Raw genomic sequence first — 17,887 nt, 5'->3', positions numbered from 1 at the left:
TAAAGGTATTTGATAAAAAATATACTGTCAATCGTATTTTAGAAGGGTAATCTTTTGCTAGAAGGCGCTGAAGTCCAAGAAGTTATCAAATTTAATTCATTGATTATAAACCTTAAAGGAATCTTGCAAAATTAACGCTTGATGTTATGATTTTTCCCTATATGATTTCACACTGGGATGAGTGTAGTGAGTAAGTAAGGAGGTATGGCTACTAGGTTCAGGTTTTATAATCAGTTAAAAAAAATACAGAAGACACACAGTAACTGTAAATCACTACGAATCATAAGTACAGGAGATTATTTTTTCTTTCACTATATTCCCTCAAAGTCTCCCAGTCCCTGTTCACAGGTCATTTCAGACATTTGAGATTACAGCACTGATTTCAATATTAATGGTATTTTCCATATTGCAGTGAACTGCCTGAACTAAAGAACCTTAGCTGAATCAAAAACTAAGCAGAAAACTACTACACAGGGCTCCTACCTATGTTTTTGGAAATGAACTGTTCCAACATAGTTTGAAAAATTCCAGGCCTACTAGGGCAGAATTTATTAACTGCATCTATTAGCGAGATGAACTGACGATATGCCTAAGAGACCAAGCTTACTGCTCCTCTAGTCTCATCCAACTACTTGTAGTTCAGGCTGACACAGGTTTATTGAGACAAAACCCGCCTTTAAAAACGTAACTGCAGCAAACACACAAGTCGCAGCGATCGCCAGTGCCAGAATTAAAAAGCCGCGGCTCAGGCGAAGCCTCTTTCCTGCTCCCCCCCCCCCCCGCAGCCGCTCGGGCGAGCGCCCCGTTGCCCAGCGCCCCGGGCCTGCCACCATTTGGCCTTTGTGGAAGGAGACTCGTCGGTACTTCCTGCCGTGGCCGCCCCGCCTCCCCCCGCGGCAGCGGGCAGCAGTAACCAGAGACAACCTTGGGCTTCCCGAGCTGCGAAAAGTTACACTCCTCCCCCTTCCTGCTCGCCCTGCTTAACAGAGACCCCGGTCGGGCTAATTATAACTGCACTAACAACTTCCACCGCAGTCCCCGCTCCTGGCGCCCCGAGCGCCGGCCTCTCCGGCCCGGCCGCGCTGCGCCCCCCTTCCCGCACCCTCGGACCCAGCCGTTAACTCCTGAGGGCCCGCCGTGCCCACGCTCCCTCCTCCCGCCATCGCTCCCCACCTGTCTCCCCACCGCTCCGCCGGGCACCCGCCCTCCGTGGCCTGTTCCCCTCCACCAGCAGGGCTCCCTGCCCCTTCGGGGATTCCGGCTGCCCCTGCGTGGGCCGCCCGCCGTGCCCAACCGCCTCTCCGCGACCGTCGCTGCCCTCCCCCCGCGCCCTGCCGTCTCCCTGCCCCCAGGCTCGCCAGCCGCACGCCCGCGCGGTGGGGGCTGCCCTCCCGCTCCCTGCCCCCTCACGGCGCCTCCCTCAGAGCCGCCGCTCCGGCCAGACCCGGCCCACCTCGGCGCCTCACCTGGGAGCGGAGGAAACCCCCCGTTCCTTCGCAGCCTGCCGTGCCCTCCCTAGCCAGCCGGCCGGGCTCCCTTCGGCGGGGCTGGGACTCCGACCGGGAAGAGGCGGAGGCGAGCGCCACCCCCGCCAGGCCCCGGCAGCCTCCGCTCCGCCCTTCCCTCCGCCCGCAGCGCCCACAGCAGCGGCAATGGGGGGGAGAAAAGGGGGAGCTGCGTGCACTGCACCCGCCAGCTGGCCGCCTTCCTATTGGCCAGGGGCCCTTTCAAGCTGCCCAGCAACCATTTTCTCACTGGCCTATGAGCCGGGGAGGTTGGGCTCCGACTGGCCCCGCGGCGTCATCCAATGAGAGAGCTAGAAGAGCTAAGGTGGGCGGAGCCACGTGCCGGCTTCCCCCAATGGGAAGACGGGCGCCGCCGAGTCCTCCGTCCCCCGCCTCTCCGGGAGGCGGCCCCGCCCGCGCGGCGCGGGCGCTTGTGACGGGAGCGGGGGAGGGGCGGAGCGTGCGGGCAGGCACGGGGCGGCACGCGCCGCCGCCCGCGGGCAGGGAACAGCGCGGCCCGGACACCCCCGCGGGGACAGCGGCCAGCACCGACCCCCCCGCCCTTGCGTTTTGGGGCTTAAACTCGGAAATTGCCAGATTTAAAGACGAGGAGTCGCGAGGGCCTCCTACAGCCGCATTCCTGCGCCTCCCGTTTCCAGGGCAGTTGGGAAACAAGGCACACACGTCTCTGAACCAGCGATAAAGCCACATCAAACATTGCACAATTCTTCCAACTGATTTTTTTTTTTTTCTTGCTTTCTTTAAAGAAACCTCTAGTATTTGCTTTTCACGGGTGTTTGCGTAATCAAGCTATATTGGCACAAAAGCCTCTGCAAACCAGATTTCAAAATCTCACATTCAAGTAATTGTAAAGATGAATTTTGAGCCTTTTTGGAACCCTACCATGGGTTACCTGATGAATCCCCCAAAAAGCTGATCAGGGCTCTCAGAGATGGGTTTAGATTAATTCCTAGGACAGTAAAAACAAACAAAAGTCGAGCACATTTGCATAGACAAGGTTTTTCCTACACTGAATACCAGCACAGACCAAATTTCACACACAGATGTTGGTCCAATAAATACTTCAGAAACACCTGCAGTTGTCCGCTGGAGTTAAACTACAACTTGGATGAAACTTGAGTTGCTTTTTGCATTTACCCCACTGAAGAAAACTGATAGTTTTAGGAAGCCCCCCAGGTCCAACAGATTTTAACCCTTGTGTCTCCCGAGGAGCGTTTGTTTGTGAAGGGGTAGGAGCACACAAGACCCATGACCTGAAGGAAGGCGCGAGGAGCAGAGGTGCAGAAAGCCGGGTCTGGCCCCGGCCGGATCTCTGGAGCGCAGGGACGTCTCTCCTGGCCCCCTCCCTCCTTGCTGCCACCGATTTCTGGGCCACAGCTGTGCCCTGACCTCGCTGCCAGGGGTCTTGGAGCACAGAAGGGGAGCGAGCGCAGCCGCAAGGAGCACTAATGAATCCTTTTTGACACGCTGCCAAGGCTGTGTTGGATGGAGGGGGTGCCTGCCCGAATGGCAGAGGGGTGACACCCCCTATCCCCATGGCCCATCTGCTGCACCACATGTGAGCGAGGGAGTGGTGGTAGCGTTCAGGAGGAGTGGACCAAGTGTCATAGAATCATTTTGGTTGGAAGACACCCTTAAGATCATCAAGCCCAACCATTGACTCTAGCACTAAATCATGTCCCTAAGAACCTCATCTACACGTCTTTTAAACAGCTCTAGGGATGGTGACTCCACCACTGCCCTGGGCAGCCTGTTCCAATGCTTCACAACCACCTCCATGAATTTTTTTTTCCTAATATCCGATCTAAACCTCCCCTGGCACAACTTGAGGCCATTTCCCCTTGTCCAATCACTCGCTACTCGTGAGAAGGGACCAACACCCTCTATGCTACAACCTCCTTTCAGGTAGTTGCAGACAGCGATAAGGTCTCCCCTCAGCCTCCTTTTCTCCAGGCTGAACAGCCCCGGTTCCCTCAGCCAGCCCCCATCAGAATTGTTCTGTAGACTCCTGTGTCCCCCATACCCTCTCCTTTCCCGCTGTGGCTTAAGCAGAAGGGTAACTTGTAAGATGTTCAGGATTCTGCTCTCTGCCCAAGTCAGCCAGGGACACCCAGGGGTGTCACACCAGGACCGACCCCTGCCATATGCCAGAGATTATCTCTGTGGAATAGGAACAGGATAGGTCTACAAAGGTAGCTGCTGTACAAGGGACATATCTGGAAGGATAATGTCTAATGCAGCATATAAAGAAGTAATTTAACCAGCACCACCAGCAAAATGTTGTAATAACTTGAGCAAAAATTTGTTTTTTTAGAGTTGACCCCAGTTGGCCAAAACGATACGTTCTCCACACAGTTCTGTAGCATGTACACAGTGGACAATTCACGCCTCTCTACAGCTGCAGAGTTGATGCAAGACCTGAGTCACCTTCCCTTCTCCTCCCATTGAGCAGACCTTTCAGAAAGACACCAACACCCGTCACCCTGCTTTCCCCACTCATTCTTAAGTTATTAACCTAACAGAGTCAGCTGTTTCGTAAACAATATTTGTTTCGTTCAACAGCAAAAGGGTGAGCGTGCTTTCTACAGCAAGTGCTTTTAGAAAGATCAGTTGTGTTTCATACATGCTCTGACAAGATCTATGAAAAAACATTAGCATGGAGTTGTTTAAAGGAACACATCAGAACTTTGGATTTATGGCCTAATATTTGGAGAATAGAAATTACATGAAGTACACAGATGATCTGCAAAGGTTTTTGTCACTTTTTCACTTGTGTCAAGTATCAGCGGTGGGATTCATATAAGAGAACTGGAACCTAATTCAGTTTAGCAGTGTTTATGTGCTGTGCAACTCACACCTTAAGCTAGAGGAGCTGTGTTTGTCTCACAGGATTTATTAAGAATTCAGAGGTCTGAGCTCATCATATAAGGTCTTTTATGACAAAAACTTTCTTTAAAAGGCCCTTACTGTCTCAAATGAGGTTGTGTTCTAGGAGTCTGTAATGCTCTCTCATTTTGCCTTAAACTAACCTCCAGGCAAACAGTGGACTTAACAATATGATTTTTTTAAGATTTAAACATGGTCTTTCAGTACGATTATACTCACTGCAGCAAGCCAGGATACCATTCTCACGAGCAGCATTTTGCTTTTGCAGCAAATTTCACATGAACCAGAAAAAAACCCCAACCTCAAAACCAATCGGGGTCTCTATATAACTCATCTGAAACAATTACTGGAGGTCTGCTACTCCTACTTACCTTTGTACCAGGCATCTATTCAAAACCACGATTCCAGGAACACAGGAACTAATGAAGACTGCTTTCCTATGGATTTATGCCTGTGATTAATTACCTCTGTGTATAAGGTACAAGCTCTAATTGAAGCTGGTTTTATGTCTGGAATCTTATAAATGTCTCTACCTTATCTGGATTACTGGATAGCAGTACAGAATGCAGTTTTCTTTCTGTGTTCTTCTCTTTCACCTGCAAACTTAATTAAAAAACAAACAAACAAAAAACACACCTAAAAATGTAGTGACTAAGATCTGCCGGATTTGATTAGCTGTTCTCAAGCTGAATAACAGAATGACCATGTATGTCATATTTCCATAGGAAAGGGGGCTAGTGCTTACTGCTTCAAGCCTTGGTTTTACCAGCTCTTTTTGGTGGTAAAGCCTCTGTGAAGTACTAACTAATCCTACACTTAATCAAGTTTCTTTTTAAAAAAAACCCAACCAACCAACCACATTATTGAGCACTTGTCAGAGTACTACACAAGCCATTATTCTATTTTGTCAAAAGAATCACAATTTACAAGAAAAATAACTTTCTCCTCATACCTTTCAAAGCAGAGACACAAAAGCAAACCAGGTTACTGGGCTTCAATTAAAACAAGTAACCATTCAACAATTTTATCTTAAACTTCAGTCAGCTCACTGGACAAAAAAACCCAAAAATCCTAACACCCAGTACTTTCCATATCTAGCATTTCTCTCAGTGATGATCTCAACACACAGAAAAGTAAATTTGTTGTAAGTACTGTTTTTCTCCTCTGAGTATTAAACACCCCCTGTAACTGGCACGTGAAAAATAAGATATGCTGTTCCTTTGTTTTAACGTTTTACTAATGCAGTACTTACTTGCCCCTTCCCATATGCTCCTAGGGGAGTTCCAAATATAGAAGACACGTGGAAACAATTTCTTTTTAATTCTATTTTTGCAAGAAGTCGTGTAATCACCTGTATCTTCAATCGTTCTTCTCTAAAAAGATGACAGTTGAAATTACTGAATGTTTTTGCCGCAACAGAAAGTTGCCTCTGGATTTGTATTTCCCTGTTGACATGTTGGTCATGCATCACCACTTACCACAGTAATGCTTCAGGTTAGAACACTCAGTTTGGGGGAATCTTGGTTAAGCAAAGGAATAACTGTTTATATATATATATATATATATACTTGTATTTAAGCTACCATACAAACTTATGAAAATCATGTCAAATAATGAAATTTCAGTACTCTTAAAAAAAAAGTGAAATCACCACAGACATCTGAAGTATCTTTCCTGACAACTTCAATCATTCAGTGGGATTTCATCTTTCTGGAACTTCCTTGAAAAAAATAGAAACATTTATCTTAACTGTCAGTTTTGCAAAAGACACCAAAAGGAGCTTAGACGATCCTTGTGAAAGCTCATAGTTAACAAGCCAAATTGACAAAAACACGTATTTTCCTGAGATGTGTATTTCATTTCTTTGCAACTTGGTGGTTTTGTACTTCTAGTATTAGTCAGATAGTGTGAAATCACATTCATTTAGGAGTTGATGAGCAATCCAAATTTGTCATGATCAGTCATATTTTTGCATATGGGACTATACATCCTAGACCTCAGACATAAACATACTTTCACTTTGAACAAGAGTCACTTTTGAAAGCACTTTTAGTTATCTTATCCTAGATGTCAGCAAATAGCTGGATTCTTTTTTCATCCTTGCTTTTGACAGTTAGTTTGGTTATATGGGAATATGGAACATGCTGCAAACTGTAAAGCAGTCATGCACTCAAATCAATATTCTGAGGCACGAGACATCCATAATGATCTGATAACTAAAATATAGAATGGTACTATCAGCTAATTCCCAATAACACTTTCTAAAATGCCTACTAAAGCAGTGCAGACATACCTGAGACTTAAAGAACAGTCTAAGGACAGCTTTGAAAAGTAGGTAATTCCTGGTGAGCGTGAAGACTTGCATGTGCAGCCCTAAGCTGCTCAAGGCCGAAACCCCTCAGTGCTGCGCCTCTGAGCCAGTCTGGAAAGGTGCTTTTCACCCAAAGAAACGGCTTCCTCTTCATTTACCAGATTTGTCCTTTAGGCAAATAGGGCTCCATTCATAGAGACACAAAACATCTTTTGCTGTATCAACTCAGAGCTGCAGAAGAGAGAGTAGATTTAAAAAACCCCACAACCATGAACAGAACGGCAAAGCAATCAGCAGACGAGCCGTTGTTCACTCAGCTGGATCCTCAGGCTCCTGCCTCTGCTGAAGGGCCAAGATCCAGAAGCTCCGCATGTTCTGGATTTTCTTGCAAGAGAGAAGTAGTAAAACCACAGGCATAGAGGCAGAAGCGGACAGATATTCAAGGTTACCTGAGAAGGAAGCAGATTTGATGTTAGCTGTTTGCTTGGAAGTACTCTCTGTTGTGTAAGTGTACAGCTGAGTTATGTCATTCGGATCAATGGCCTCATTTCAGGCACGGTGCTGGGTGCCATACAAGTTTCACCACTCTTTTCCCTAGGAGCACATAAAAGAAAAAAGGCTGCTAGAAGTGGGAGCAAAAGCTGACAGAGCCTTTTTTAATTTAACAGGTTAAATTATTTCCCATTTATATGTAGAAATTAAGAAAATCATCACCAGCAATTAGCATCTCTTGCCGTTTGCAGCAACGGTTCACAAAGTAAATAATTCAAAATTCACCATCTAACAGGCACCCTCTAATTTCTTATGTCTCTCAGTAACTTATAGGAATACATGGAGAAGAAATATACTGTATTAACCTTTAAGTGATACATATTTAATGACAACGTGAGCTACAAAATAAAGCTCCTTTAAAAAACAAACCAACCAAAATAAAAGAAACAACAAAAACCACCACAACAACAAAACCAGGAGAAGCTACCAGGAATGAGCAGCTGAATTAGTGAGAGACACCAACAAAGCAGCAGGGACACAAGCTCATTTTACACTGACTGGTTCTTGCAGAGTCAGACCAGCTCCAGTCACACATCAGTTCTGTGCAGTGACACTGCAAGTTTCAGCAATACAAATTCTTACATCTGCTGAAAACTTGAGCCAAGGTAGCAGGCATGTAAAAGCACATAGGATTTGGCATTAAGTTGTAACATCATAATAAACCAGGATATTTCTGTTTAAATGCCTAATTTAAAAAAATGCATACTTGCCTAATACCTTTTCTGTTAAACCACGTAGTCTCTACAGATGGCTCTAACTAGGCACAGCTTCCTCAGAATGCGCCCAGCTAGATACAGCTATAAACCTACCTGTAACATGGAGACTGATGCACGCTAAGGAGGTGGGGGAGAACATCTTTTTAAATATCTTAACATGCATTTGCTCACTTAATGAAAATGGAGGGTGAAGCAGGGGGCAGAGGGGAACACCCAGTTGTTCAAAACTGTGGGTTTTTAACCACAGTTCAGAGTAGTTTTGGGGAACTTCCACAGAGGGACGGACAATATTTAGTTTTAACTGCCCATCTTTCTGCTTTACTCTATGGCATCTCCTGTCCCATTCAGCAGACCTATTTACACACAGGAAAGCATCAAGAAAATTCTGCCGTGCATTTATGATTTTGAAGGAACCTCTGATACTACAACAAACACTGCCAAATAAAACACTGTTATTTCAATGTTGAGATATGACAGTTCACATCAATATTTGTCTCTTCCCAAAGCAGGATGTACTACTGCAACACCTTTTGAGTGTCTTTTCTATACATTAAGACATCTAGCATTGGTTTGTTTCTGTGGTCCAGCTATATCATATTGACTGAACTTAGAAGCCATCTATATGGTATTTCATCCTTTAATATGAAGTTATAAATCAAACTTTGACTGAGGAAGCAATGTGTAACTACGACAGCATCTATGGATGATCTCATGCCAAGTTTAACACAACAAACATTTTCAAATTCACTAGAGATGCCAACTGCATGGTTTCATGTGACTGAGCTAATATGCATTCAACTATTGAGTTTGAAAAATTTAGCAAAGTGATATGATTTCTCCCCAAACCAGATGCTTCTAAAGCATTTGTTGAAATCATAAGCTCAGTGGTCTCTTTTTGTGGAGGTGACACTGGAATGTCCCTAACACCCCCCTGCCCCCACCCTCCCCTTTTTAGGGGTTTGAGAATCTGAAAAGGATAGTGTGTAGTAGGTGAGGTCACTTGTGGGCAGGCAGAGTCTGTCAGACGCAGAAATGTTCTGTTTTCACATTCAGGGAGTTGCTCGGTTCAAGTCCACAGAAAACAACTGAGTTACTGGCACGTGTCTTCCTCTGGCACAACTGATGCCAACACATTCCCAAAACCAAAACATATTTTCCTCCTCTTTTTCCCTGCTAGTTTAGAGCTCTTCCCAGTACCAGCTTGTGAAGGTAAATGTTTGTCATTTTATAACAAAATCATGCACCGTAGTTGATCTATCTCTCCCCCCCAACGAAGTCTCATAGAATTAAGCTTAATTATATGCAATCTAAAACAAAAGTGAGGACTTAAAGAAAAGAACACCATCCCACGTTGTATTATCTTTTGTTATTAAAAAAAGCCAAGAGGAAACCCTTGGTAAGAGCGGAGCATATTAGTTATGACAAGACATCATGACATACCAGTTGAGAATTAAAGGCTGCTAATAACACTTTTTGTAGTAATTAGTGCAAGAGAGTTATCCCATATAAACAAATATTTGATGGTAGACTTCAGTGATAAACAATTCACTTGATGACATTTACATATAAATACACATAAATAAAAACCTACGTAATTTAGGTTTGTAGTTAACAAAAAAATGCGGTCTGAAATGAATTAGATGTAACTGTATCTAGCTGGATCAAAGCTCTTCTTCTAATGATACTCAAGTATACGGGATATGAAAAGCGTAATTGTACAATTCTCAATTTAGTAAAGTACTACTCTATAAAACAGAATAATGAAAACAGCTCTTACATTTTAATGTAAAGTATAAAATAGTATATTTACATTTACATACACTTTACTGAACTACATTGGGTAGCTCACAGTAAAAAAGATCCCTTTTTGAAAATCTTTCAAAAAATACATCAACTGCAGGTACTATCAAAGGTTCCTAAGTTAGCAGCTGACATAACATCTGTAGTAAAAATATATTTTAGGAAAATACCTGGAAAAATCTAAACACCAATAAACACTTTAAAACTATTTTTGAAGTAAAAGTTGTAGCAAAAAACAGAATAAGCTAGCTAGGATAACATGAACTATTGCATACTGCTCTTTAAGAGCCATGTAGCGACTTGGAACAGAAGCAGCAGATATGGTAAGAGTTACGTGGTATAACAAAGTGGAAACTGGAGTAAAATAGGAAACCAGTTATCCAACTTCTCTCTGTGTTTATTACCATTTTTTACTGTGAGAAGTATAAGAAAAAGATGAGACACTCCCTCTCAGTGAGCATATCCTCCATCAAAGGCTAAAACAAATTGGTAAAAGGAACCCAATTTCAAGAGCCTTGGACCCCAAACTTAAAACCATTTACCATATGTACTTACAGTTCAATGGACAATAAATCGTATTATTACACTACAAGTTGCAGGTTAACTTTAAGAGTTAACACTATTTGCAATATGAAGTGCTTTTTTTAATATATATATCTATATAATATATAGATATTCATAAAATACACGTGCAGATTTGATAGAACAAACTGTGGAAATAGCCTTCTCGAGTCTTTTTTCCCCATTAACAAATCTTTATCTCCTATGCAAGGAGTTTCAGGATTCAACAAGAATTTCTACAATATGATCAAGCTCATTAAGATCAGATTTACAATTAGAATTAGAAGTTGTAGCTGATGGAGAAGAAAACGTTTCAAGCCCATCACAGTGTCCCATTTTTGTGTTGCTCATCATGCCTGTTAACATAGTATCAAGATCATAATAAGAGTTGTCAACTTCTGAAAAAAGCTCTTCAACAGAATTAGGACTTTTATTCTCCAGCGTCTCAAATATTTGATCTAATGATTTTTGAAAGTTTCCTTTATTTTCTTGGGGATTCTCCATTTCCCACACGTTGCTCTGCAGGTTTCTCGGAGCTTGCACTGAAGAGGCTGTTGACATAGTTTCTGAATTATCTTGTGCCTGATCACCCTCGAAGTCTTTATTGAAAGTACTATAGCCTGGAACATGCTTTCCCTCAGCTTGTTCCCTAGATGAACGACACAGGATATCTGTTGAAACAAGACGATCCAGGGATGCCTGCCCTGTACTCTGTGTATTTATCATCTGCCAAGTCCCATCTTGAGTCATTTCCTCTTGGATCTGCCGTACCGTGTTGGCTATAAGTACCGAACGACACAGGTTAGGTTCAACCAGCATGTGACACAGCTGAAGTTTAACCAAAGACATGTCTAAAAGTGACTGCCGCTGAAGATTATATGAAGGAATAGCCTTAATACCAGCTAGAGTTCCTTCAATATCTTCTTCACCATCAAAACATTTTCTTTTTAATCCTCGCACAAACATCGTGTCCTGTTAAAAAAAAAAAAAAAAAAATCTTGTACAAAGTAAACAGCTCAAGAAGGACGTGAAAAAAAAAAAAAAAGACTAAACCAGAAAACAAAATAAATTTAATCTTAAATTTATACAGCAAATTCTTTAATAAAGAAACATCAGAATTGTCATACCAGATTACAGAATGGCCAGTGTGGTACAACAGGGGTCAGGAACATACGGACCGGGTCCCAAAGACGGCACTCGGGAACCAGGCGTGAGCAGGTCCACAAGCCGTGGCATCCGAGAGAGGCAGGGGCTCCCAGCCACCGGCTCCCATCAGGCTCCACACTTGATGGAAGTCAGGAGCCGCTGCTTCGCACAGAAGCAAACATCTCAACAGCCGTATTTCACCTACTGGAGAGGCAGTTTCTCCTCGCTCCTCCCGAGTTTCTACTGGCATGCTTAACCTCTAATTTTGGAAATAAAAATACAACCTGGCACACCATCTTTAAAAGATTTGACCCCTCCAGAACATCAACATGTCTAACAAAGTAACACACACAAAAAATACCACGGGCAGCGTACTTGAAAAGGTTGCCTTATTTTGGCTACAGGGAGAGTAAGATATCTACATTTGTTCCCTACAACTCGAGACATTCAGCTGAGGTCCCTAAAGCAGTCTATCCGGTTCCCTTACTGAGGTGACTAACTGAACTGTGTCATTCCAATATGAATTGTGCAAGTCCAATAAGGACAGGTACAGTCATCCTCTGTATAGGCTTCTATACATCTTTCCTAGTTGACTATAAGAAAGCCAAATTCCCATATTCCTTGTTTAAATTCACCGGTTAAAAATAAGTGGGGTGCATCAAGGCTTCTTGTGATTTACATCAAAAAATCACTTGCCGAATTTTCCAAGGTATGACTTTGAAACACTATCCTCCAGATCGTCTTCTGAATTGCACTAATTTTGACCACAGTGCTTCATGCAAATATCACAGCTGAGCTCTTAAAATACAGAGAAACTTTTTTTTTTTTAAATGCAGTAGATGCCACTTTTTTAGTCTTATAAAAACTGGGGTACAGATGAAAGCTAGTACCTGATCTTTACATTTATGCAACTTTGTTATGTTCCTTCCAGTCTTCTGTCCTTAGAATTCCTGTTTGCCCAATATTTGGGCATTTTTTTAACGTAGTGACCCAAACAAAACAAAGTTTTTCAACTAAAAGCTGATAAAACCGAAATACTGTTGCAGTGTCTTTATCATTTTCCATTTCCCTCGGTAAGCCCTAACCTCTGCCTTGCTTTTCTGGTTGCTATGGAATGTTCCACATATTTTCACAGAGCTCTCTCTCACCTTTTTCAGAGCCACTAAAATTCCAAAGTGCAACATTGTTCCTTTCAAAATACATTACATACTTATCTGCTCTGAAAACCTGGGGATAGCACAGTAACTAGATAAACATTTGGTCTGACTTTGTACAACACTTCTTACATTGCTGTATGTATCCGTGAAATAACCTTTTTTTGCATTAGCTGACTCCTACGTATTTCTTTGCACTGAAGGTACAGAACTCTTTAGAAATCATAATATGCAGAGGCTACAATATAGAATATATGAGCTTGGTCTTACGGTCATTTTTCATAGAACTTCTCAAAAGCTATCCATGGATTACTGACATATGAAATGCTTTGGAAGTTTCTTTTAAAATTTGCATTATTCCCACCAAATCAAATACAAGTTTTTCCTTGATAGTGCCTTTTCCACATTTTTAGATACTCTTGCAGCTTCATATTGGAGGATATACCATTTAAATTTTCCTACAAAGTTGTATGTACAGTAATTTCTAAACACATAACCCTCATGTGAAACTTGACCTTTAAAGACATCTTTTGGGACTACTCATCAACCATGGATGATTATGTCACCAAACATTAAACACTCTGTGCAGAGTTTGAAGCTTCTTTTATTTCAACTTACATTCTTGTGAAGAATAATTTTAACTTCAATTGAATGTTAACCTGCTCTCCATGCATCTACTATTCTAAGGCACAGCAATAGAAGAATAGAAGGCAGCAGAAAACTTGAAAACCTCTGTACACCACACACGCCTGGGTGTGTGGAAGCAGAGGAAAAAATGTTTACGGATTTCTAAAGGTAAACCTTTCACAGCATTCGCGGGATTTTTTTTCTATAACACTTACTTAACAATAAGTATCTCACGTCATAAAAACAGTTCTTTGTCACTCTGCTCCCAAGACTGCACAAAATACTACATTACAGTTTCATTTAAGAAGCAAAAAATCACATACCAGTAATTGTGTTTGATGTATTCCTTCCTCTTCTCCCATGCTACTGAGCAAGAGTCCATACAGTAAAAGTTAGAGCACCACCTACCAAGTACCAGGAAGTAACATGTCAGCCAAGTACAGGAGATGCAGGACAAAATAATTCCCCATTTTAGAAACTTATACACATCTATATTTTGTCACTTGCTTCAGTATCTCTATTCTCACAACATTCCTACAAACTCCAATAGTACTATTAAAGCAAATTTACAGCTAGAGCACAAAGGCGATTTGCCCAACAACTCACAGAAAATCTGTGGCAGGAGAAGCAAACGGCCAGTTTAAGTCCAAGTCCTGGGCTACTGTCCTGACCTTTGGACCAGCCTCTCCCTTGTCCCTACGCCTTTGCTGTCTAAAAGCAAACAAAATCTTTAGCGATCACCTAAAAAATTCAAACGTGCACAAAAGCATACTGAAAGCAAATTGTCATTACTTTCATCACAAAACTACAGTTTTCACCTCTGTTGTACGAAACTGTGTATCTCTGTAGCATCTGGAGAAAAAGAGCAAGCATGCAGAAATACAAAACTGAAACACAGCAAAACCAGGGAAAATTTTTCTTTACCAGCACAGAAACTTTATGACTAAGATTTATTTTTCGAGATGACAATAATGAAAGTAATGACAGTAATTACATGATTTTAATTCTTAAGGTTGAGTTTTTACAACACATTTAAAGCAAAATAAGATCGGATATACCAAATACAAGTAGCAAACAAATGCAACAATTCCTTTAATTACTGAAACCTACAAGAATGCTTGATTTCGAAAGGCTACAAAAATTTATATGATAAAATATGAAAACAATTCAGATACTTTTCTAGACATGTCTGTACAGTACAAGACACTTTGGCATCTGTGACTTAAGTACATACCTAGAAAAGAAACAAGAGGATGCATATGGACACCTATTTTTGTTTTCTAGTGTGGCTGGTAATAAAAACTTTTTGAAGGGTGATTGCTCTCAAAATCGAGTGGGCAGAAGATGGTTGACAAAAGACCTGGGAGGTAAGTGGGGGGACAGAAACATGTTTTTCTCAAGAAGCTGCAAACTTGTTAAAATACCACAACAGAAAAAAAACCCCTACCTTAAACACTCTCAAGCCAAAATCTTTTTACTCAGTCCCAAAATATTCAGACTAAAATGCTGCCGTGTCATAAAAACCATATTTCAACCAGCTCAGAGTCTCGTTCTCATGTACAGATTGAGCTCACAGCAACATTCAAGACAGCGTTGTGAGGTGTATGAACTACAGCTCCAATGAGACACCATAATATCAAGTCAATAAAAGTATTTCTTACTTCTGTCCAACACCTTATGGTACTATAGAAGTTCAGAAGTTTTTGCTCCCTGGGTTTACTTTCAAAACACTATAAATGAAGGGCAATCTCTTTGAGAGCCTACATACAGTAACTATTTGAATCCCTGAATTCCTACTAGATACACTTTTAGTTTAGGGTAAGTGACAAGGGTGTAAAGTTTGTTTAAAGAAAATCCAACCAAAGGAAAACCCACAAAAAACCCCACAACAACTACACATAAAGATGAGGCAGTCATGAGAACAATATATGAAAATATTTTATTGTGCTATTTTGGATATCTGACAATTTTAGAGGCTTTGGCCGTTTACCTCTCAAAACAGCAGACTGATACAGGAGAGGACCATTGACGGGAATGCACAAGTTCTAGGTAAAATAGCCATTATCACGTCCACAAACAAAAAGACATGGGGGATGTTGGCAGACCAGTCCAGTGTGTAATCTGTTAACATACTAAAGATGGAAAGTTTTCCCATGCAATAGAATAATGTGTGAAAGCTGCTGCATGTGATTCTAGATTCTTCCCTAAAGCAATAACAAACCTTGAGGATCTCTCTTAGCATAAATTTTAAAGAATATGCCTACCACAGAAATAATTTCTTCAGATGCTATTAATTGATATATAAGCATGCCTCAAAACCTAAGTTCTCAGTAAAAAAAAAAACAATTCATAGCTATTATCAGATGCAATTAAAACCTTGCAAATAAACAATCTTCCCCAGACTGCCTTACACTATCTCCACCAAACACCCGTCTTAAGAGAATACTAAATTTAAAACTGAATTAATTAAAAAGTAGGCACATTTCACTATTGATTTACATATTAACATACTCAAAAAGGTGTTAGCCATTGTGTAAAACCTCTTGGTACATGAGAGTAATACTACTACTGCTTCAGCATCAAGGTGTTCAAAATTTCCAGATAATTTCAAGCAACATCTGCCTCTGCCCAAGAGGCAATATCTAGACTAGCTGTATCATCTCCTCCTTCTTCCACTGCTACCTGAGCGTCAAGATCCCAGATTTAGTGTGTTAAACGTAACCACTGTTTGAAATAGCTGTACAAAAAGAGCTGTCAAGGAGACAACAGCTAACTGTAGCATTGTGTTGTGGGTTCTAATGCGTGTGCTTTGGTGTGTTTTGGGTTTTGTTTTTTATTCCACCCCTCCCCCCCTACAGTAGCACAGTATTATGTAATTCATTAAGAGTTTTGCTTTGGGGATATCCAAGTCTGCTTTACAAACAAGGTGCTTGAAATTTGATCCAACTCTTACCAGAGCATCAACTTACACATTCCAGATTCACACTTAATGTGTATTCATATAGTAATATGCTGCCAAAGATATACTTAAGGGAAAAAGTTGCTTCCTCAGAGTTGAAGTAACAGTGCAGATAATCGATTTCAGGAGAAAGCAGATAAGAACTACCCAGGCCAGTGCTGGAGGTTCACTTCAGCAGAGTGCTTTTTCTTTTAGTACAGCCATAAGCATAGCGATGATGGTTAGCGTGGGCAGGTAAAAAGGTACTGTATCTCCTCTCTACCTCTCTAATTCTCTCCTCTCCAAAACTTGTCCTTTATAACAACTGTGTAACGGTGAAAAGAAGACGGAAAGCCAGGTACTCCTCTTTTGGCATGTATACGCATGCATACGGTGATGCTGAGTGATAAAGGTGGGCTGCAGACAATAGCAAAGGGCTGGCAGGGCTAGAAAGATCCCCATTCGGAACGGGACAAAGGCACCTACAAAGCACCGGGGTTTGGTGCACCCTCCGGGCTCAGGGGGCTGCTAGGCACCTCTCCAGGAGGCGAGGACTTCGAGAAGGATCAGTAGCTCCCGAGGAAGGGCAGGCTGGGAAGCTGAGGCGGCCGCACGCCCAGGGCAGGGGCCAAGACAGGGGGTGCGAGGGGCAGAAGGTTCGTGGAAACGCAAAGGACGGATGCCGGGGAGGCTGAGCCGAGGCAGGCGGCCATCAGCGCCGCCGAGGAGAGGCGGGACCGGCGGGCGCGGCCGGGGCGGGGAGCGAGCCCCGGCGCACGCAGGTTCGGGAGGCAGCGCGGCGGGAGCCGAGGCGGGGTTGAGCCGCAACGCGTCGGTTTGGGAGCCGGGGGCGGTCCCCCAGCCACGGCGTGCGGCACAGCCCGGTGGGTGCCCGGGGGGGAGGTCTGTGAGGGTGCACAGCCGAGAAGGGGCCGAGCGGAGGAGGGGGACGCCCAGTGCCGAGACACGACCTCCCCAGCCCGACCGCCCCGGGCCGCCTCACCGCTCCAGGGGCGCGCGTGCCTGCGAACGACCCCGGGCGGCGGTTACTCATCGTCCCGGCAAACGGCCCGCCGCCATTTTGAATCGGCTCCCTCCTCCACGGGCTCCCGGCGGCACCGGCTCCCCGCCCGCTCCGTCCCCACGCGGAGCCCCGGGAGGAGGGAGGCAGGCGGGCCCGGGGCTCCGCGCCGCGCCCGCCCCAGCCCAGCCCAGCCCAGCCCGCCCCAGCCTTCCCTACTCACCACCTCGCCGCTGCTGTCGTCGCCACCGCCTCCCAGCGCAGCAGTCCCCGCTCCCGCCTCACCGATCGCTCCGCGCTTGAGGGAGGGGGCGTGGCTAACCGTAAAGACCAGCCCCGCCTCCCCCCGCCCGCCATCTTATTGTCAAAGCCCACAAAGGAACTCGCTTCCTCCCTCCCGTCCCCGTCTTCCCCGCCTAGCCACGCCTACAAGTGAGCGGGCGGCTGCTATTGGCCGACACGAAACCAGGCAGCCGCCGCTCACCGTTGCGATTGGCGGCGCCGTTGCCATGGCGCCCAGCCTCTCCCGCCCCCCCAGGCACCGCCCACGGGAGGCTGCGGGGTTGCCATGGCGCCCGAGCCCTCCCCTCGGCCGCCAGAGGCTGGCGGGAGGCGGAGCCCCGATTTCAAACGGCAGCCAAAGCCCCGC

The 17,887-nt window shown here is 44.0% G+C and overlaps 1 protein-coding gene across 1 annotated transcript in view; it reads right to left on the bottom strand.

The window, feature by feature from the left end:
• The window catches only part of CDCA4 (cell division cycle associated 4), a 30,685-nt gene extending 13,046 nt beyond the window's left edge, over positions 1 to 17,639 (bottom strand). The window contains 5 exon segments of the mRNA XM_065063303.1: positions 1,467 to 11,324; positions 11,480 to 11,577; positions 11,580 to 11,757; positions 13,603 to 13,683; positions 17,462 to 17,639. Coding sequence (XP_064919375.1) covers positions 10,569 to 11,324; positions 11,480 to 11,577; positions 11,580 to 11,757; positions 13,603 to 13,641 — 1,071 coding nt within the window. The 5' untranslated portion in view covers positions 13,642 to 13,683; positions 17,462 to 17,639 and the 3' untranslated portion in view covers positions 1,467 to 10,568.
• Between the last annotated feature and the right edge of the window lie 248 nt (positions 17,640 to 17,887).

Source organism: Columba livia, chromosome 5 (assembly GCF_036013475.1).
Source record: "Columba livia isolate bColLiv1 breed racing homer chromosome 5, bColLiv1.pat.W.v2, whole genome shotgun sequence".
NCBI classification, from domain to species: Eukaryota; Metazoa; Chordata; class Aves; order Columbiformes; family Columbidae; genus Columba; species Columba livia.
This window is presented reverse-complemented; position numbering and strand designations above follow the sequence as displayed.